General features: G+C 36.4%; 2 protein-coding genes across 4 annotated transcripts in view; one reads left to right on the top strand and one right to left on the bottom strand.

The window, feature by feature from the left end:
- Positions 1–3,304, top strand: part of ARHGEF33 (Rho guanine nucleotide exchange factor 33) — a 120,656-nt gene extending 117,352 nt beyond the window's left edge. The window contains exon 19 of the mRNA XM_045054665.1: positions 1,456–3,304. Within this exon, the coding sequence (XP_044910600.1) occupies positions 1,456–1,537 (82 nt within the window). The 3' untranslated portion in view covers positions 1,538–3,304. The remainder of the gene's footprint in view (positions 1–1,455) is intronic.
- Positions 1–22,762, bottom strand: part of SOS1 (SOS Ras/Rac guanine nucleotide exchange factor 1) — a 152,201-nt gene that overhangs the window by 34,476 nt on the left and 94,963 nt on the right. For 2 of the 3 annotated variants that reach the window (XM_011281161.4, XM_011281162.4), the window contains exons 7-10: positions 22,633–22,743; positions 22,457–22,555; positions 10,503–10,630; positions 9,084–9,739 (exon numbers count right to left, since the gene is read on the bottom strand). In XM_011281161.4, coding sequence (XP_011279463.1) covers positions 9,084–9,739; positions 10,503–10,630; positions 22,457–22,555; positions 22,633–22,743 — 994 coding nt within the window. The remainder of the gene's footprint in view (positions 1–9,083; positions 9,740–10,502; positions 10,631–22,456; positions 22,556–22,632; positions 22,744–22,762) is intronic. The other variant, XM_011281163.4, reaches the window with a different exon arrangement.

Genomic DNA, 22,762 nt, shown 5'->3' with positions numbered 1-22,762 from the left:
TTTTGAAATTCCCAAAATGTTTTGACCACATAGAATGCTTTGGACTTTATAACAAACTGCTAGCTTGAGCACTTCCTAAATTAGTGGCAAAACCATTGGTACTAGGATTCTGTAACAGCTTATTTCTTGACTTCTGTACACTGTGACTAGCTGAACTGAAACTCCTCATAGGCTGCAGGAATGCAAAAGGAAGAAAGGCAAAGAGCACGCAACACAAGTTCCCACCTGCTACCTGGATCTTAGAGCATCTCTGGTTGGCTTCTTTCTCTTGAGAAAGACAAACAGAAAGAGAAAGGCCACAGCAATAGCCCAGTACTTCTGACATCCAGACTGTTTACCTAGGATCAGTTATCTAGATTTCTTTAAATCACATTAACAGAGCATACGACTAGAAACTGGATACTACAGTGTTCTAGATTAAGCTAAATACACTTTCTAAATGATTTGCTAGAGGTCTTAATTAAAGCTGCTAAAAGAAGCTTACACATACCTGTAAGTTATTAAAACTCTTAAATGTGTGAGAATGTTGATTTGGTTCTATTCACAACTTAATCCCTTTTATTTCAAGTAGTCACAATAAGAGTTTCATCATACGAGCAGGGGTCTCCAGCCCCTTCCAAGAGAGGACCTACTTTTCATTCACATCTCCATGAAGTAAATCAGGAGGCTGACTGAATGTCACCACTTCCCCAGGCCTGGCCTACTCCAGTCTCTCCTTGACAGTATTCTCCCAAGTTGTGGAGAAAGGCTGCTGTCATTAGCACAAGAGACCTGGTCTGTCATCTTCTGTGTAAAGAGGGGGAGAGACATCTTCCCACAATGGAAAAAAAAAAAATCACGCACTTCTATAACTCAAATTTCATCACTGTCCACATTTAGTTGTAAGTCTTCAAAAAGAGGGAGGAGAGAATTCATTAACTTTTCTATTGGGAAGATCCTTTTCCTATTTTACATTACGGACCGGTAAGCTCTAATTTAATAATAAATTCATTGAGAATAGTGAGTACCTTTGTGGATCCTTTCTAAGTACAATATCTTTTATTCAGATAGGATTTACTAAGATTCAGAGTTCATTTGTGTGGAAAATTTCTACTTAGGCTGATTCCGTCTGATTAAGAACCACTCTAAATTTAGCCTTAACATAAAATAATGAAAATATATTAACTCCCCCAGCAAAGCAAATGAATGGATTTATCATAAAAATAGAAGTCTATTTCTAATCTATTGGTAAATGTGGTCATCAAGATAATGAACTGATTTAAATATCAGACAACCTTGAATTTATAATGCTTTTATAAATTAAAGAAAATTTACAGAATAAAAACATACTGGTTTTAAATGTCCCTCTTCTCCTTTGCCTTCCAAGTCTACAGTGGGTTACTGATAAAGGTAATTTAAATATATACAATCCTTTAGTAATTTCCTCTCTGTTGGTATCTTATTGTTTGTCTTCAGTTACAGAGTTCCTCAAACGTTAAAGACTAATGTCTCATCCAGAAGAAAAGATTTTAAAACAGAAGGCTGTACAAGATTTTAAAACAGAGATTTATATCGGTTTCATCACAATCCTCCCTTTCAAGAATCTACTTCCTGTTCTGCAAATCTATTTGTAAGGTGAGGCTACTCAAAACATCCTATGTTTAGGAATCCAAAGCAGTGGCCCCTATAGAGATGCTGAGCTGTCACTAATGGAGAGAGAGCCCAGACACATGGTACAAAAGAGTGTTCCTAGAATCCCTGAGCTGTGTTCTAAATTTAGGCTGACCCCTCCTTTTTAAAAAATTAAAAAAAAAAATTACTTTGGTCTAAAAGCCTAAAATTAATATTCAGATCCATTTCTTCTCAGATGCCAACTGAGTTAGGTTAAAAAGTTGTGGGCTATCAAAGGTACTTTTAAGTTGAAAAACAGAACAAAAGCAAGTTCTAGATGAATTGTTTTTTAAGCAAATTGCCTATTTTTAAAGGCAAACTACTTTAAAATTGCCTTCTCATCTTCTACCAAAACTTCTGGTCATTTCAGTACTTGAGTAACTGATGACAATGCTGGGAAAGTCGTGCTAGGCGTTGGTGCCACATCAGTCACACGGGGATCAAATCAATTCCTGATATCTGTTATGTAACGTTCGCAAAGAGCATTCACATAATTTATTCCATATGACTTCTGTGAAGTGAGTGGGGCTGTTGTTTTCCCTTTCTGCATATGAGAGAAGTAGCTAAGACTCATCCAAGGTCACACAGTAGAATGGCAGAGCGTCCAGATTGTGCGATTTCTAGTTTTATGCCTTTTTCTACTGTGTCACACATAACCTCGCTGGATTAAAGGATCCTTTACGGTTTCCGCAGCTGTGACATACAAATATAAAGAATGGTTCCATGAGTTATGTAATCATTATATAGAAAACTTAAATGATTAATTCAGAATATAGCTGTACTCTGCTAATCTTGGTTTAAGGCACTAGGAAAATCACTGAAAAATCAGCAGTCTAATTGTGATTCTGTAATTCTTGTTAAGCCTTCTTCCAGATTTTAGGAAGTAGCTGCTGTGCCTTCCTGTACAGTCTTCAGAAAAGGAGTTTCTGAAGCGGGCAGTGAGATAAACACTCCCACAATCGTCACTGTTGTACTACGTTCTAAAGTGACTCAAGTTTAAGTTGTTTTTTAGCTTCATCAGAAGTAAAAGCAGTCTTGCCAAAACGAAACAAAACAAACAAAAACCAGCAGAAGCTAAAAATAAACCAAAAAAATTTGGTAAAAGTTTAAGCACTTTCAAAAAATATCTGAAAAGGCTGCATATATTCCGAGGCTTGTATAATTTATAGAATCCATTTTTAGTCTAAAGCAGTGCAAAATTGCTAATGAGTGAAAAACTTCTATGGAGAGGACATAACACCTGTACTTGAAACTTTACACGAAAGAAGGGTAGATAGTCCAGAAGCTATTTTTACCTCTATCAATTTCCCCACTTAGGTGATTCCAACATGTACTATGTCACACTAACCCCTAGAAACCGTGATCTTACAGATGATGTAAAGGACTCAGATAATTCAGTATCTTAAAAATACTCCTCAGTAAGGACAGGCTGTGTGCTTTTGTGAGAACGCAGAGTACAGGCAACCATCAAAGCTAAGTCTTACGCTGGCTCTGCCGGCTGTGGAGGGGCCTCTGCCCACCTGTGTTATAAAACGGTGTTGCATAGACAGCTGGAAGGCAAATGCATGAAAATACAAAAGCCAGGCCTGCTTTGGTTTTAAAACCTAAGTGCAAATACTTGTGGAGAACACGAAAATTGGCTATTTTGATAGTCTCTTTGTCTGTTTATCACTTGATTGTGGATGTAAATTCCAGAAGCCTCTTTCTCAGACATAATCCCAAATGGATTTCAGTGTGAGCGATGATGCAAACTTCCTTGTGGTTTTTCTTCTTCAATCATTTTACATAACGTTGTCTTCTACTAGATCCTCCTATCCCTGCAGTAAGATTTCCACCAGGCTCACTAGCTGGTCTGCTTCCTTCCCTCGATGCAGCTTGCCATGCAAACGCCTGCCGGCTGTACCAGCAGATTCCTGGGCTAGGTCCAGGTTGTTTCAAACACAAGCTGCAGGGACTATTTTCTGCTGGTCTTCTAGCTGCCTTGTCTCCCTAACTCGAAAACTATCCTTTGATAATACTTCATTGCACAATTCATCAGAATCTTAGGAACTCAGAATATACTATCCTACGTTAATGTTCAGAATATAACCTAATAAAGTTGAGGTGATAATCCAATCCTTTTTTCTTAGGTACCTATTTTGATTGACACTTGACATTTTATTTGGTAAGGTCAATGAAATTTATGAAATGTTTGTTCTATGGAGCTATTTATGTAAAGAACGCCCCTTCCCCCACCACCGTAGGTAGTGAAACACTGTTAATCAGGATGTCTGTTCATGTGATAATTCTCCCTCTAATACAGCCATTTAAAAAGCCACCAGAAACAATAAGCTCCTCAACAAGGATTTATAAACAATCACTCTTGAATTCCTTAAAAAAGGAAACAGACGCTATGCTGACGCACAAACACTTTAAAAAAGTTATCAGAGAGTTTAAAAATAGAACAGTACTGCCCTATAGATCAAAAATCGTTCAAGAGATTTTTTTTTTTTAAAGTTAAGACACCCAAACTGAACTTATATAGGCCATGAATGCAAAAGAAATCTAATTTAGGTTTTTGAGGATTTTCTAGAAGGGCATAAAATACCGGTAAATACTTTAAAGAAAAATATCAACAGGCTTAAGTTTTTTCAACACCATTTTCTAGAAAAGAGAAGTTCATCATGCATGGGAAACACCTTTTTCCCACACTTCAAACATGAAAAGCTTTTATTTCCATGTAATGTCAGTTCTAAATTTTCCCTATTTCAAGGTCACCTCATTTCTCTAAAACAAGACGATCAAACCACACAAACCATTACCACACATCTCTTTACTCACGCTGTTGAAAGTCTCAATAATTAATTTGTACTTTAGAAACAGAAGTAAAAGTCCTCCTCTCATCACTGCTTCTTTATGTACGTTGCTCTGTGCTTTCTTAAGGTAGGTAAGGAAGAAAGTCTCTTCCTATTCTTGCCAGATTCAGAATGCCCTAAGTAGATAATGCTCCCACGCCCCACGGCATTTGAAATGAATTCCAAAGTTCTGATGTAGCCAGTGACTTACTCAATGTCCAGAAATATTGCATCTGAGAGACAAGTATAAATCAGATTCCACATAAGACCGTGTGGCAATCTTCTAAGCAACAGTTAAGCATTTTCTAATTAACCTAAATTAAGTTTTTCTCCCAGAAAGTTTTTTTTTTAATTTTTTTTTTTTTTAACGTTTATTTATTTTTGAGACCGAGAGAGACAGAGCATGAACGGGGGAGGGGCAGAGAGAGAGGGAGACACAGAATCGGAAACAGGCTCCAGGTTCTGAGCTGTCAGCACAGAGCCCGATGTGGGGCTCGAACCCACAGACCGTGAGATCGTGACCTGAGCCCAAGTCGGCCGCTTAACCGACTGAGCCACCCAGGCGCCCCAAGAAAGCTTTTCTTTACAGAGCACACAACACCAGTAGACTAATGACTGGATTTTGCTAAAAACTAAATGATGATGCCCAGTATCTAACTATATACTAAAGTCTATGTATTAAAATGGAAGTTTATCTATAGTCAGAGTTTATTACCTATTTCAATAAGAGAAAAAAATTACTCTGCTAAAGTCTTCATAGTAAACTTGTGTGTGCCCAATGATGAACAAGCCATTTATACTACTGGAAATTCAAACCAAGCAAGAAATTCTCTTTATTTTTATTATTTGATACACATAGTAAAAATTATGTTATATTTTAATCACGAAGAAAAATTTGCCTTGGATGAGTCACTATAACATGGTGGAAAGTATAGTCTATTAAGAAAAGAAACCTAAATTTTAGTCCTTGTTCTGCAATTAATTGATGATATAATAATTTCTGGCAAATCATATAATTTTCAGGGGACTTGGGTTTTTGTCTCTAAATTCAGGGATTGGTAATCTGGTCTAACACTACAAATCTATAGCACTGTTTGAACATTATTGTTAAAAACACTTGAGGGATCAGGTTGGTTGAAGCCACAGTAAAGTCTGAATTAAGTAAAGTTAAGCCAGTTTTTCTTTTTCTTTTCTTTTTTTTTCTTTTTTTTTTTAGGTTTCTGACCAACCCATAACCTAAAAAATGTGTGTAAGTGGTGCTTATCAGATACTAAGTTTTCTTAATTATAGCCATTGTCTTTTATTATAATTCTGTACAATATAATAAAAATGTACAAGTTAAATTTTAGCCTTTGTTTCAGCCCAATTTGCATTGTGTGTCCTCCAATAAACATATCTAACCAACCAACTGAGACAAACAAACCAAAAAGAGCAGATGAATAATTCTAAAAACAAATGGCAACTTGATCTGTTATTATGGTAGTGAGGACTCAAAGTACATTTGGGCTGGAAAAGACCTTAAAAAATTAACTGCTTTCATGTTTTATGAGTTCATAGATGGTCTATCAGAAACACATCCCACGTTGCCTGTAACACGTTCAGTGAGACCCCGTCCAGAAGAGCCCAAATAAGCTAGGAATTAATACTAAGCTGTGTGTACTGTAAATCACAGCTCATGAAAAGTGCTTGTGGATTCCGGTTACACCAGTCATGCACTTTAATCACATATGTTAAAATATTCAATTAAGCTTCAAAAGAAGATAGAAAAGAAAAATGTCAAAAAACTCGGCCACAACACTTTTTATTCCTCAAGATATTAATGAAAGGAATTTTTTTTTCAAAATTTTGACTTTTTAAAAAAGTAAAACAGTCTTGTCAATTTAAATGCGAACACACTTAACTTTGCAAACTTCTATAAATTTGGAAATTTCAGTGTTTTATATTAGCTAGAAGTAAAACACTTAAAAATACTATTCTACTCAAAAGCTAGAAGTTAATATAAATGAATGCAACTACCTAGAGTGACGAATAAGAAACCGTGGCACACGTACTACGTCTGCAGACTTGGCCAGTGTTGTGCACGTTAAGGAGAAAACACAGCCAAGATGCAGAAAAACCATCGGCTATGCTCATTCACATCTTAAAGTATCCTTGTTCGGAAAATAAGTAAAAGGCACACAGTTCCCCAGAAAATATTTAATTGTAGTTCTGCAACTGCTTACTAATAATCGTTAGTTCTGTGAAATTCAGCAGCAGTTTAAAAACAATTTTTATCATTAACAATCAAGTTTTACAGAAACAATTACATTTAAAAATTAGGAATTTGAAAATGGTTTCCAACTCAGATCCCACTGACATGACAGTAAACATTAGGTAAGTCTCCTTAGCACTTTCCACTAATACTGTTCTACAAGAAAAAAAAAATCAGTAAAGCTTTGGTCCCACACAGATAAAAATCTAAGGATCAATTTTAAGCTAAACAGTTTAAGAGCTCAAAACACAGGTATTTAAAATAAAATGATGAATAGCTTAGAATACTTATGTTAAATCAATGACTCTTTCAAGACACTTAAAAAAATCAGAATAATGTGGCAAGAAGAGCAATTGAAGCTTTGTGTAACCTTAAAAATTCCTTAAAAAGCAAAGAAATAAGTGTTTTGCAACCACAAATTTTGAGTAATTTAATGAAACATTTTGGTAGTTGTATTCTAGGTCTTAAAGAAGAATACAGAGGTTGAAAATCATGAAATAAGTTGGTCATAATAATTACTGAAAATTGCACCTCTCAAAATGTTTTATATGTAAAAAAGGTGCCAGAATAACCTATTTCTTTTTCATGGAAAATCTTAGGCAGCTTATTTAACTCTCCTGTGCTTTGACGTTTTTTTTTTTTTTTTGAGTCAGTAAAATGGGTGCATGGACTGTGGCAGTTTCTAGGCAAAAAATCAGTAGTAAAACTGGAACCCCAGACTAGTCTTATTTCGCCATCTTCAATGTGTTTCAGCTACTGACTGCTACTACCAAATGCAGTCTGTTTAGAGAACCCAAACTGCTTTTAATGGCCTATGGAAAGCACTAATATCTTACTATGGAAAAGGCTAGCAAGAGAACTACCAATTAGAGGCCAGATAAAAATTACAAAGAAAACAAAACTCTGGCTTATTTATCCCAGAGACATGTGGACACGATGAAACGTTATGTTTATAAAAGTGTTTGATATCACTGCTAAAAATATTCTAATTTTACTTTTTTGCAAGGTGGCCCTGATACGGTTGCCAGGCCACTTAAGTAATTAAGTGGCCATTTAATAAACTGAAAAGATTAACGTTATTGAATGCTAGTCATCTTTGTTACAGTCAAGTAGTTAAAAGTTTAACTGGTGCCAGAGCAGTTTCCAGAGAGAACTGAGAACCCATTTATAGGACTTTAAACAATGAAAAACATCCACGATGAAAAAAACAAACCAAAACCAGAAACACCTCTCCCTCAGAAACGCACATCTCCTAGAGACAGGAATATATTTAAGCAAGAAGTATAGGGATGGAGGTTAACTTTCTCATTCAACTATTTAAGAATAACACTTATGTTCTAAGAGTTACATTTCAGTTTATAGGTCTTTGTAATAAAAACATTCTTTGAAAGTAAGTTTACATTTATATTTACAAAGAGCTTTCACCTTTAGCAGTTCATTTATTCTTTCCGACAGCATTTGAAGGTAACTGTTGTGATGTTGATTTTTGAGGTGAACTAAGGTTCTGGGATGGTGAGGAGCTGGGACAGAGTGACGACATAAATCCAGATTTCCACTATACCACACGCTACAGTAGTTTACAATTACCAAGCTTTCTACTGAAGGTCGAAGAATATTGGATTATCATTGGTTACTTTATTAGAAGAAATAAAATTACTTAAAAAAAAAAAAAGTCATCACATTTGTTCCCTGACTCTCAAACATCATATTTGATTCAGCCTCTACCAATCTTCCTAGGTAGTTTGGACATGTTCGTCCTTAAAAAACTGCCCTACTAAGATGGACTTTTTTTTTTTTTTTAAATAACATCAGTTGTAAAATGCAAAAAATATTGAAAACTTACATGACTCTCAGGATTGCTAAATTTAATTAAGTCTTAGGAATGGAAATGAAGAAAACCCAATGCTGTGTATATTTGTACTACCAGCACAATTTTGATGATGAACATATATAAAATTTTTACTGACTTTATCATCCCAGTAATGGAAACAGACAAAAGAAAAAAACAAGTGGTAAAGGTTATGTGAAAAAGTTTTTTAGACCCTAACGATGATGATTTCTCAGTACTTTTAGTCTTGTTTCTGCCGCTAACTGGGAAAATTTAGCCAAGTGACTTTATTTTCTCATTTGCAATCGTGGCTATAAAGCTACAAAATAATATGTAAATGTGGTAGACAAAGTATAAATGGCAGTGTTTTTTAGGCAAAGGAAAATGAACTGGGATAATGCAGAGATCATCCTTTGTTGTTAGTCTGCTTTCTATTTTAGGCACAGTGACCTGTGCAGCAAAGAATCTCAGCTGGAAGCAGCAAAACACAAGTGACAGGCAACTCAATTACATTTCTTACCTGCGTACATATGGTACGTGAGCCTCTCAATAAGTTTAATAACAGTTCCTGCTTTGATAATTGGAATTCCAGCCTTGGGCTGTGTGTTCTCTTCAAATATTATATTCTCTTCGGAGTCAGGCTCTGCAAATCGATAGACATCAGCACTAGGGAGCCTCATCTGCTCCTCCTTCTCTTCCTGTAGCATCGTCACGTCAAGCATCCTTTCCAGTGTGCTCCGGTACTGGAGAGATATCAGTGCTGCCATCCAATTGTTTTTCTCTTCAGCTGACTTGGCAGAAAATATAACACTATTTTCATCTTTTAAAATTATTTCAAAAGCATGCTTGTACTCACTGGTGTCATCTTTGTCATTAATTTGTACCTTTCTCATGAAAAACTTTTCTTTCAGACGATACTCTGCATTGCTAGCACCAGGAAGTCTTGGCTGCCCATGATTTGATTTACAGCAAATCATTAAGCCATCAAAGAGAAATATGTGTCTCTCATGCTTGGCTCCTACACGTGTAAGAGTTCCTTCCATTATAAATTCATTGCAACACTGTCCAATGTCTTTTCCCTCCCAACCATCAATATTCTTCTGAATCTCGTTCATTTTCTTGATTGCTAGTTGTTTCCCCTTCATTTGCTGACTATAAAACCGACATGCAGATTCACTGGGATAAAGGAAAAAACAGTATTAGTGCACAGATAACAGGCAACCTAGAATTCACGTAAATAAAGGACAGTAATAAGAGTACATTTAAAAAAAAGTTGCACTGACAAAGTGTTCACTAATTCTCCACATATATTAGTGATACAAAACTGTACCATTTAGAAACCAAAGCAACACAGTAGAGACTTTTTTTAGTGACTACTGACAAAATTCTACTCTATAAATCCAGCTACGGAATGATTACTTCTACCTTGGCTACTATTTAGAATGACAAATATTAAAAAGTAGCTCCATACAGTGAAAAGAAGAAAAGACTTAAAAAATTATTTAAAAATGTTTAAGTGGATAAGAGCTAAAGCTAAAAATCATGCACAGATTATAATGAGGAAACTGGAAGCAATGTATCTGAATTAATACCTCAAGTTACATAACCCCTAAATAAAGGACACTACGAATTTTACTTTCACAGAACGGTGATGTTGACATAAATCTACGCAAGACATTTTTCTCTCTCTCTCCTTTAGCTTACCAGTTGGCTCTCAGGAGGTCTTGTCTGGGAGTATGCAAGGAAAATGCACAAATATGAAAGGTTTTTCAAACAATAACAAATTCTCTTGGCTTTGATGTCACTTCCTCTGAAAGACCAAGCTTGTCACTAAAACTATTTTCTTCATTGTTTACTGACGAGGGAACTGAGATCCCTGAATCTATACCAAAATATTCAGGGTGAAAAGGAGGATTATTAAAAAAGTAAAAATATTCACCTCAGTCTTCGTTTTGCAAGACTTTTAGAACATATTTTTTCCATACCACTCTGAACATTAAGCAAAGCTGTTATTGCTTGTTTCAAACATTCCTTGTCTTCTTGATCTTCACTCTTTTCTTCTAACTGCTGCAAAGTCAAAATGACAAATCTGAACCAGTAGGACAGTTTGGGACAAAAGGAATAAAGATAACATCGATTCAACTCTTTCTATCACAATGCAACTTGTAAATGTGTCATAAAATGCATTCTTTTAAAAAAGCGTTTTCTTCTTTATGTATCACTTTCTATATTAACATGCAACCAAGTTTTCCACATTAAAAAAAAAAAACAGTAGAAGCAGTGTTAAGAGATGTCACACCTTGTGACAGGCAATAATGTGCAGTTTCTCAGGTGACTATTCCTGAAAAGAAATGAGGGACATAAAGTGTCTTCTTAACCAGCACAGGATTTGCACAGCAGCAAGCACATAGATGAGGTTTTCTGAAGTATGGAATCTGGTCTTAGGTTTCTGATTCCAACACGGCTGCTGTAGCAACAGGATGATTAGGAAGATAAATACACACAGGAGGATGCAATATGGTGGAGAGGAACTTGAAGACACAAAACCTAGGACCAAATTTTGACTCTACTGCTGTGTGACTTTGGGGCAGATTATTTGACTTCTGAGTCTCACTTTTCCCAACTATTAAATGAAGCTTTATAAAAATCTTGCCCTGCCTACTTAATGGGGTTCTCTCTCTCTCTTTTTAAAGTTTATTTATTTATTTTGAGAGAGACAGAGACAGTGTGAGTTGCGGAGGGACAGAGAGAGAGAGAAAGGGAGGGAGAGAGAGAGAGAATCCTAAGCAGGCTCCACACTGTCAGCGCAGAGCCCAACGCAGGCCTTGAACTCACAAAACAGTCAGATCATGACCCGAGCCGAAACCAAGAGTTAGACGCTCAACTAACTGAGCCACTCAGGTGCCTATTTAATGGGATTCTTATTAAAAATCAAAGCATTGTGTAAATGGTAATGTACAGTATAAGTTGTTTTCTTTGTAGTTCTATAGAATTAATATTGGTATCATGAAGAATTTTGTCAGTATTCACACATTAAGACTATGAGTAAAACTAGAAATGTAACTATTAGTGAAACCCAAGCACATTTTCTACTGGTGGCAAAAGTCTGTGCTTAATAAGGATTGAGTCATCAATTACTACCAGTTATCAAATACAACAGGTGGCTATAATTCAAGCAAGCAGTTAACTGAGCAAGGTATGAGTTACAATAAGTAACAAGAATTCAGTAAACTTATAAACCTGCTTCTGGCTACCAAAAAGAAAAAGTTAAGAAATAGCATTTACCAATAGTTTTCATGCAATATTTAAGAACATTTACTCTTTACGACAAAGGAAAAGACAGGAGAAATAAAACCACAAAATATTCAAAGTACCTTGTAAAGGTTTACTTTTTTTTTTTTAATTTTTTTTCAACTTTTTTTTTTTTTTTTTGGGGACAGAGAGAGACACAGCATGAATGGGGGAGGGGCAGAGAGAGAGGGAGACACAGAATTGGAAACAGGCTCCAGGCTCCGAGCCATCAGCCCAGAGCCTGATGCGGGGTTCGAACTCACGGACCACGAGATCGTGACCTGGCTGAAGTCGGACGCTTAACCGACTGCGCCACCCAGGCGCCCCAAGGTTTACTTTTTAATGAGAGTAATTATTCTTATGACTCTAAGGATTTTATGTTCTTGAAAGATATTCCTTAAAGATCAACAATAAATTCCTTTTCATTTCTGCTAAAGACTATATACACATTCTGATGATTTGTGAAAAGTAAACTTATTTCTTACTCAAAGCCCTAAACCGTTTTTCTAAAAATAATTTACTTAAAATACCTTAAATGCTCAAGTATTCCATAAGTTATAAATACCGTATTGTAAAGTCTATTTAATGCTCAGCTTTTATCATCCAAATTTCTTATATTCATTATTAAAAACTCACCATACTTTCAACTAAAAGGTGCAAACTACACTTTTTAGAAAAATATTCGGTCTCAATTGTGTTAGTAAAATAAAAATCTATTCACAATAATCCCCCAGATAAAAAGGGTAAAAAAATGGTTCTCCCCCCAAAGGATAAAAGACTTAAAATATACATATATATCATATATCTATATATATCAGAAGATACTCAGATATCACTTACTCATAGTATTGTTCTTCACTGTGGCCAGCTAGATTAAAGGAAGTCAATGGCCAAGTGTTCATGAAAGACAGCTACTAGATTTTTACTTAACGGCTATTACTGGTAAGCTGAAGGCTGGACTTTGGGTAATCTCTCAAAATACCTTCCGTCCCTATCACTCTGAAACTATTCACCTCTCATATGGCAGAATTTTGGGAGACAAATAAAATGTTACTGTTAACCTTTACTTCCAAGTCAGCAATCTCACACTGAAAGCAGTGTTCATGAAAAAGAGGCAGAATTCTACATGGCATAATGAGAGCACCACAAATGAGAACTATTTCACTGTGTTGTTTCAGAATTTAATTGCTCAGATATTCAAGTCAATAAGACACATGGAGAGTTTTTAGTTTTAAAGAGTTGGCACCAACAGGGAACAGAATATTGAGTCCTTCATATTCTATCCTGTGGTATTTTTTGTATTATTAATTCAGGCAAACAAACCTAAAGTCATACAAAACACAGTTTTAACATACATAAAAAGAACAATGAAAATAACAAATGCATTTAGGCATGCATTTAGTTTTCTCTTCCATAAATGTTTGAAGATTCTGGGTCATTTATCTATCATTAACGATAGCATTTCACATACAGAATATACCAGTATCTCAAAAATATTGTTAATACATTCTAAAACCACAAACCCAAAGTCTATGTCAAAACCCATAAATCTTTACTAATAAAGTAATTTTTAAGTTTTTTTAAAAGATTTTAAAGTTTATTTATTTATTTTGAGAGAGAGACCGTGCGCAGAGCAGAGAGAGAGAGAGAGAGAGAGAGAGAGAGAGAGAGAGAGAGAGAGAATCCCAAGCAGTTTCTACATTGTCAGCACGGAGCACTATGTGGGGATCCAAACTTACGAACTGTGAGGCTATGATCCAAGCCAAAACCAAGAGTTGGCCACTCAACTGACTGAGCCACCCAGGCACCCCATGAAGTAATTTTTAAATGTAATTTTTACCTTCATAGCATTAGTCAAGCATCTAAAATAAATTTCAATGTAATAAATGACCTTTCTTATAGGCACTTTTGCTTAACATAGCTGACTTAAACTGGGCATTGGTGCCGAATAGTTGAAGTTAACTACCATCAAAGCGGTGGCTTATTGTTGCTACAGAAACAAAGCAGTGGCAATCAGTATGTAAATAAGACTCCACAAAGCAGCATCCTCTTTTTACCAAAGTGATGTTCAATACCAAGCTTTTCATGGGTACCTATTTAATAACATTGTGCAACAGCAACAACTTAATTTTACAAATACAGTTCTATTTAAATAGTTAAAAATTATCAAGTCTTGAGGTTAAATTGCTGTATATGAGATTATATTTAAAATAATCCACAGAATCATATTCCAAAGCACAGTGAAAACTCATTGCTCTATACTGTTGATAAAATTTATATTCTCAAAAGAAAGGATCCACTTATACAGTGATTACTTTTTCTTGGTCCTTTAGAAATAAGTGAAGGGGCAGAAATCAATATGGGGTACTGCGTGTCCAAAGGAAACCCTGGGAAGTTTCCAGGGTTTAAATGGGTTTAAATTTAAGAAGCTGTGAACTGGAAAAGGAGACAAAACTGAAGACTGTTTATATATAAAAAATAAAGTGTTACACCTGATGCATTTTATAGGAGTCCAACTAATTCACAAACATGTAATGGTTTCCTTTGGTTAAAAAAAAAAAAAAACCCTTTGAACTCATGTTTTTATTTCTAGAAATTACTTTTTCCAACACTAGATTATTTAAAATGAAGGAACTGCCATTACTTGGTGGCAGAGGCAAGCAAGACCCAGGATTTCTGACCCTGAGTTCAAGGGCTTTTCAATATACTAACCAAAACACCAAAATAAGTTTGAAATACCTATTTAGAAAATATTCACCAAATAAGATCTAGCCCATTCAGATAGGTAAACTGCATGCAGTGCACAGGATGGCAAAATATAGAATCAAGAAAAATGTAATTATCTACGGTTTGGGACATAAAATAAAGATTTGTCTTTGTCTTAAATGTTGCGTGTATATAGAGAGTTTATCACAGAGTGGGAAAACACAAGCAAAGATGAGGATCACATTTTGATTGTGGAGTGGTTACTTGTATACTCTTTGATGAGATGCTAAGAACAGATTACAAAGTGGAAAATATATGGTCAAATAGTAAATTTACTTTACTAGTCCTGTTAACAAATGTATGGAATATTATCCAAATTATCCAGAAACCAACTAATTAAACCACTGCTCCCGACTCTTTGCTATGCTTTAACTTAAATATCCCTTTAAAGGCTGAGCACAAGAAAGGCAATGACCCTCAACTATTCTTTTATAGTAGCAGCACAACTAAAAGCTATGGGTGAAAAAGATGAAATTCTTAACTAAAATGGGATTTAGAGATTATCTTCAGCTTTCAATTGCTCATATTACTTATTAAGTCAGAAAGTACATTTCAGGATGCCTGGGTGGCTTATTTGGTTAAGCGTCTGACCCTTGGGTTTTGGCTCAGGTCATGATCTCACAGCTCAGCACTTCGAGCCCCATGTTGGGCTCTGCACCAAAAGCGTGGAGCCTGCTTGGAATTTCTCTCTCCCCCTCTCTCTGCTCTTCCCTTGGCTTGTTCTCTCTCTCAAAAATAAATAAATAAACATTTAAAAAATCTTAAAAAATATATGTTTTTAAATTTAAACTTTTTTGTTTTTAATTTCATTTATATTTGAGAGACAGAGTGCGAGTGGGGCAGGGGCAGGGGCAGAGAGAGAGGGAGACACAGAATCCGAAGCAGGCTCCAGGCTCTGAGCTGTCAGCACAGAGCCCGATGTGGGGCTTGAACCCACAAACCACGAGATTATGACCTGAGCAGAAGTCAGACACTTAACCAAATGCACCACCCAGGCACCCCAAGAAAGTACATTTCATAACCAGTTCCCTCCTTTCCCCTCAAAGTTATTTTTTAAGTTAGTGATTTCATACATGCAAATAACTCTATTATAATATATGAAATTTCAACCAGTAAGTGATGTTAATGATATTAACAAAATGTAATCTTCTTTTACTTAATCAGCCTAAAGAAACCCTCATTTTCCCCCAAGACAAGTGAGCAGATGATCATTACCAAAGCTGCATATAATACATGGAATAAACAGTATAAATTTACGGCATAAATGTATACTTCTTCTACAGTTGTAAGTTAAATAAAGTAATATCTTTATAAAATTAGTCAGTGGTTGAAAATATAAAAATGAAATCTTAAAATATAAATTATAACATGACTTATAATTCACTATTAGGAAATAAAAGCAATATTCTCAAAGATGTTTCAGGAAAGTCACAAATTTTTGAGATAATTAAGTAGATGTCTTTTGTCTTTTAGAAACTAGAACATTAATAGTAGCTGAGTGGAAAAAAAACCTCAAAAGGGCAGATCAACAAGGCAAAGCCAATCAGGTCCCAACTGGAATTAATTTAGCAAATATTTAATTAACCATCCATATTTATAGCAATGAAAATATGATGGTGAGCAAGCCCATTTGGTCCCTACTGTTAGCTTAAAGCATGAAAGAGAAGAGAAATGAATGACAAAGTGTTATGTAATGGAGGAAATATAGCCTTCTGCAAATACACAGCAAGAAGAAGCGTTCCAGAAGGAAATGACTATAGGAACTGAAGAATAAGAATGGGGAAACACTGGTAAAAGAATTTAAAATAGGCAGATGAAATAGTATGTGTGATTGAGAGATTTTTAGGGACCAGGACTGAGAGAAACTAGCTGAAGAGTGGAGCCTGGTGGGTGGGAAGAAAAGAGGTTGGAGAGAAGTGATGGGTCAACCTCAGGCTTTATCAGGAACTTGGACATTAACCTGCGGCAATGGGGAGCCATTAAGGGTTTTAAACTAATGACTAACATGATCAAATTTGCAATTTAGAAGGATGACTTTGGTTTACTTAGCTCCTCAAGAGCAGATTGTGTAGGGAAGGGAGATGGAAAAGGCAAAACTAAAGGGAGACTTTCAATAATAGAGATAAGATGATCATGGCCTTCAGAGTATGGAGAGGAAATGAAAAGATGAATCTAAAAGAAGATCCTTTTCAAGAACGAAAAGGACTTACTTGGTGACTAAATGGATGTGACAGAAAGAATGAGAGAGAAGAGTTGAAGACTTTTGGGTTTCTTTTTTTTTTTTTAATTTTTATTTATTTTTGAGAGAGACAGACACAAAGTATGAGTGGGGGAGGGGCAGAGAGAGAGGGAGACACAGAATCCGAAGCAGGCTCCAGGCTCTGAGCTGTCAGCATAGAGCCTGTGCGGAGTTTGAACTCAAGAACTGTGAGATCATGACCTGAGCCGAAGTCGGACGCTTAACTGACTGAACCGCCCCAATGTGGCTTAACTGACTGAAGCCCCAAGGACACTCAGGTTTCTACTGAGGAGAAAGATGGATAGTGGGGGCTGCTCATGAGAGAGTGAGCACAGAAAGAGTACTTCTGCTGGAAAAGGTAGTGAGTTTTGAAGAAAGTGAATTTGACGTGCTTACATAATAAACAAGCAAAGTTGTTCAATAAACAGTTGGATAATAAACAGCCTACATTTCCACATTTCCCTTTTTTTAAAATGTTATTTATTTTGAGAGAGAGAGCACGAATAAGCACATGCACGTGGGAGAAGGGGCAGAGAGAGAGAGAGAGAGAGAGAGAGAGAAAGAGAATCCCAAGCAGACTCTGCACTGTCAGGGCAGAGCCCAATGCGGGGCTGTATCTCAGGAACGTGAGATGATGACTCGAGCCGAAATCAAGAGTCAGACATTTAACTGACTGAGCCACCGAGGCATCCCTCTACATTTCCCTTTTTATACTGCTCTCTTCATTGAATCCTTTTAATTCTAATGAGAACTGCAGAAGTTCCTGATTTTTTTCATGTTGCCATAATCAACGTTTGGTGTGGCAGTTCATTACCTAATAGCAAAGGGGTCACTGCTTTATCCAGAGCAATTTCATGAGTAAATGATGGGATTGGGGGTGGGAGGAGGTGAAAGGAGTGATGGGTTTCAGGACATGCTACCCCCCAAAATAGCACCTTGACATATTAAATATTTTAAGTCGAAGGGGTTTTAGAAAACAGAAGATCAATGACCTTCTTGCTTCTGTCTTCTTAAGTTCCTTCACCTTAAATATTCAGTGTGCCAATGCTCCTGTATCATGTAAAAGTGACATCAAATAAACTTGTATGAATAAATAAAGTTGTATGCTTTTTTTCCTGTTAGTCTTTGTCAGTTTACTTTTCAGACCCAGTAAGTGGGTTGAAGAAAAATTTCCTTCCCTACAGGTCCTTGGAGCTGAATTTGTTTTTTTTTTTTCTCAGTACATTTTAATGGAGAACACTTGGCAGGGAAATTATGTCTCAATAATGCTGTTTTTTATTTATTTATTTTTGCTGTTTTTTTTTTTTAAAGTAATACTTTAACACTTTTAGCAGATGCTAAATATGTGCTCTTCAGCTTTCTGTATACCTATCAGAGTATCTTCCTTCTATAAAAAGACTAATAGTTTTAGCAGATTGAAGCTAAGTTCAATTTCTAGTCTGAAACATGCAGTAATAAAAGAAATTACAGGGGCGCATGGGTGGCTCAGTTGGTTTGGTGGCCGACTTTGCCTCAGGTCATGATCCTATTATGGCTTGTGAGATTGAGCCCCACATCAGGCTCTGTGCTGACAGCTCAAGCGTGGAACTAGCTTCAGATTCTGTGTTTCCCTCTCTCTCTGCCCCTCCCCCCTCTCAAAAATAAACATTAAAAAAAATTAAAACAACAAAAAAACTGTGTTTATTCCCCAAATTATACACAGCTCAGGCAGCAGAAAACTGAAGCCTTACTGGTTTCACATGCCAGGGGATAACGTTTAAAGCTGAGAGAATGGCTGGAAATTAAGGACGAAATTTCCAAGTATAAGGGAACCACAGAGACTGTGCCCCCAAATCTGAACATCATCTCTGCCCACACACTTATCTGACTACCAAATCATACATGTGTAGGGGAGATCCAAGAGAATCAGGCTAAAAAAGCAGCATATGGAAATCCTAGAAAGTAAACAGAGATATCAGCTGCTGTATAACACAGAAGAGACAAATTTGCAGCTGAGAGCAGGAAAGTTAACTGTCTACTAAAGTAAAAAACCAACAATCCAAAAACAAGAATCCCACAATCCTCAACACTATAGAATCCAGAGTTGTTAACTAACAAACAATAGGAAAATATGACTCATGTTCAAGGAAAAAAAGTCAGTTAATAGAAACTGACACCAAGTGGACCCAGATGTTGGATTTAAGAAAGGCTTCAAAGTGGCTTTTCTGATCATGTTCAAAGAATTAAAGGAAAACATGGTCTTACTGAATGGACAGATAGGGAGTCTGTGGAAACTGTAAAACAAAATCCAAATGGAAATTCAAGAGTAAGCAAGATACTAGCAGTTCTATTGATAGATCAATAAAAATTACTAATTTGAAGAACAAAGAATAAGATTTAAGAAAAACGAACAATCTTATAGATCTGTGGGACAACATAAAGTGGTTCAACATATCTGTAACTAGAGTTCCAGAAGGAGAGGAAATTAAAGAAAAATGGCAGAAAATGCAACAATAATGTAAAAGCAAGTTAAAATCTGAAGGATGGAAAGGAGTCTGAAACTTTAAACAGGATATCAACCCTACAAAAATGTTAGGATAGCTCATTTATAAAAATAAAACACCTTTCAAACTATCTATTCTTATCAAAGAGAAAATTACCAAAATTATAAATGCACCTCACAGCAGTTTGATTGATTTAAAATTTAAAACTGGAATAGTACAATAGCCAGCTGTTAATTGTGTTTTTACTACAATGGCTCCTGAACTACACTATCCTATGCTTAACTTTAGACATTTAACATCTGTAGTCAGCTATAATACCATTTAGCTCACTGCTTTGAACCCATGGTTTCTGGATAAGAATGTCTAAATTTAGAAATCTAGTTTAAGGGAATGGAAGCTAGATAGACCTCTGTTGCACTTATTTTTATGATAGAAGCTGTTTTCTAAATCTTCTCTTATTGCTGGTATTAAGACATCAGCTCAGGGGTGCCTGGGTGGCTCAGTCAGTTACGTGTCCGACTTCAGCTCAGGTCATGACCTCACAGCTCATGGGTTTGAGCCCCACACCAGGCTCTGCGCTGACAGCTCAGAGCCTGGAGCCTGCTTCGGATTCTGTGTCTCCCTCTGTCTCTGCCCCTCCCCTGCTTATGCTCTGTCTCTCTCTGTCTCAAAAATAAATAAAAACATTAAAAAAAAATTTTTTTTTTAAATGGGGTGCCTGGGTGGCTTAGTCGGTTAAGCGTCTGACTTCGGCTCAGGTCATGATCTCACAGTCCGTGAGTTCAAGCCCTGCATTGGGCTCTGTGCTGACAGCTCAGAGCCTGGAGCCTGCTTTGGATTCTGCGTCTCCCTCTGTCTCTGTCCATCCCCTGCTCATGCTCAGTCTCTCTCTCTCAAAAATAAATAAACATTAAAAAAAATTAAAAAAAGAAAGACATCAGCTTATAGGCAGTATAAAAAATGGTCTGATGGGGTACCTGGGTGGCTCAGTCGGTTAAGCATCAGACTTTTGATTTTGCCTCAGGTCATGATCTTGTGGTTGTGAGACTCTGAGATGAGTGTGGAGCCTGCTTGGGATTCTCTCTCTTTCTGCCTCCCTCTCTGCCCCTCCCCTGCTTGTTCTCTCTCTTTCCCTCTCAAGAAATTAACATTTTAAATAAATAAATAGATAGATAGTTTGAAGCATATAGCAGTTAAAATAAATGCAAAACATGAAAAAAAGAAGATAAATTATCCACAGTAGCAGACGTTTGATATTGTCCAGCTCCCAAACGTAAAGGCAGCAAACCAAAGCCATTAACAAATGTATACAAGATGTTTGCAGAAGGGGTCTGAGGAGATTTCTTTACAAAGAATTTCTGGCACACTATGTGAGGGTCACTAGTGAGTGTTTAAAGTGTATGATGTAGCACAATTTTTATTTGCCTTTTCCAATTTGTTTTGCGTAACATTAAAAAAAACCAGACTATTTGGGGAGGATAAATAATCTCTTAATTTTAACATTTCTCAATTTAAAAAAAAAATTTTTTTTTTAACGTTTATTTATTTTTGAGACAGAGAGAGACAGAGCATGAATGGGGGAGGGTCAGAGAGAGGGTGACACAGAATCTGAAACAGGCTCCAGGCTCTGAGCTGTCAGCACAGAGCCTGACGCGGGGCTCGAACTCACGGACCGCAAAATCATGACCTGAGCCGAAGTCGGCCGCTTAACCGACTGAGCCACCCAGGCGCCCCACCATTTCTCAATTTTTGATCCTAAGTTTTCCACTCAACTGCACTACTCAGTTCTAAGTTTTTTTTATTATTATTATTTTTTTAACGTTTATTTATTTTTGAGACAGAGAGAGACAGAGCATGAATTGGGGAGGGTCAGAGAGAGAGGAAGACACAGAATCTGAAGCAGGCTCCAGGCTCTGAGCTGTCAGCACAGAGCCCAACGTGGGGCTCGAACTCAGCCCCTGTGAGATCAGGACCTGAGCCGAACTTGGAAGCTCAACCAACTGAGCCACCCAGGTGCCCCTCAGTTCTAAGTTTTTATCTGTAATCCTTTCCCACACAATTCCTGTACTTAAGCATTTGGGGCTACAATTTTTGTAATATTTGTGATGGTAAGGGGAAAAAGGACCAATCTTCAAATTGGTCTACTACACAAAAATCAAGGAATATTAAAAAATTTACTGTTTAACTTTAACATATAGCCAAAGTCCAACCATGCGAGCCTTCAGACTAAAGTTGTTAGTGTTCCTATTTTCTAAAATAAGCTTATTATCACGATAAACACTGCACTATTATAAATGAAATTACATCAACTACAGTCTTATCATTCTGTTGGTCCTCAATTTAATCTTCTCTATAAATACATGGTTATTATGATGTGTTGAAATTGAACTCAGACATGTTTTCTCTCAATTATTTTGCTAATCTTGTACTTTTTATTACCAATAAAACCTAAGAAAGGTATAGAGATTTCAAGTGTTAAATTTTCTATTTTTTCATTTAAGAGAAAGCATACATGATAACCTCAAACTCAATTATGTACACTTAGTCTTATTCAGATGATTAAGCTAGTAATTTTGTATTCCTGTCGGTTTTTACCTGCCTATAGTCCATGTACATGAAAAATACTGCAGCTGTTTGCTTTTTGCTAGATTTTATGGATGTATATATCCAAGGTTGTTTCCACACAGTTGGCCATGTAAACAAAAAGGGCACAAGATTAAAATATCTGATGATTCCTTTAAAATTCACTCCTGAAACTAGAGAAAATGCACCACTTTTTTGCAGACTCACACTGCCCCCCCCTTTTTTTCTTTTATAGAAAGAGGGGGAGGAGAGGGAAAGGCAGAAGGAGAGGGAGAGAAGAATCACAAGCAGGCTCCATGCCCAGTGGGGGGGCTTGATCTCATGACTGTGAGATCATGACCCGAGCAGAAATCAAGAGTCAGATAACTTAACCAACTAACCCATCCAGGCACCCTTACATTTACTTCTTAACTAGAAAAAGAAAATAGATACAGACTAATATTCATGGGTGCTCATATAATAATTCACAAACTGGTAAAAAAATTGCATCATATTTGAATGTTTTATAAATAGCAGTAAGAGTTATCTTACCTTCAAAAGCTCAAAGTAATGCAGACAGTGGTAAACAGGGGCTAGAAGTAGCCTGGGTAAAACATATTGAACAGCTTCTTTGAAACCTTCGCCTATTGACTAAAAAAAAAAGGGATTAATTTTTTTTTTAGATTACTTTTCAGACATCATATATCTTGATTTAAAAATTACTATACCTGTAAATAGAGTGCTGCTCCTGGCTTTGATAACTGACTAAGGAAACGATCATGAAAACCAGGCCGTAAGATATCTCGAGCATATGATTCATATGGATCAAATGCCAGTTCCTTAGAAAATAAGGAAGGT

Source organism: Felis catus, chromosome A3 (assembly GCF_018350175.1).
Source record: "Felis catus isolate Fca126 chromosome A3, F.catus_Fca126_mat1.0, whole genome shotgun sequence".
Classification (NCBI taxonomy): Eukaryota; Metazoa; Chordata; class Mammalia; order Carnivora; family Felidae; genus Felis; species Felis catus.
Note: the sequence above shows the minus strand (reverse complement) of the source record. Positions and strands in the feature narration are given on the sequence as shown.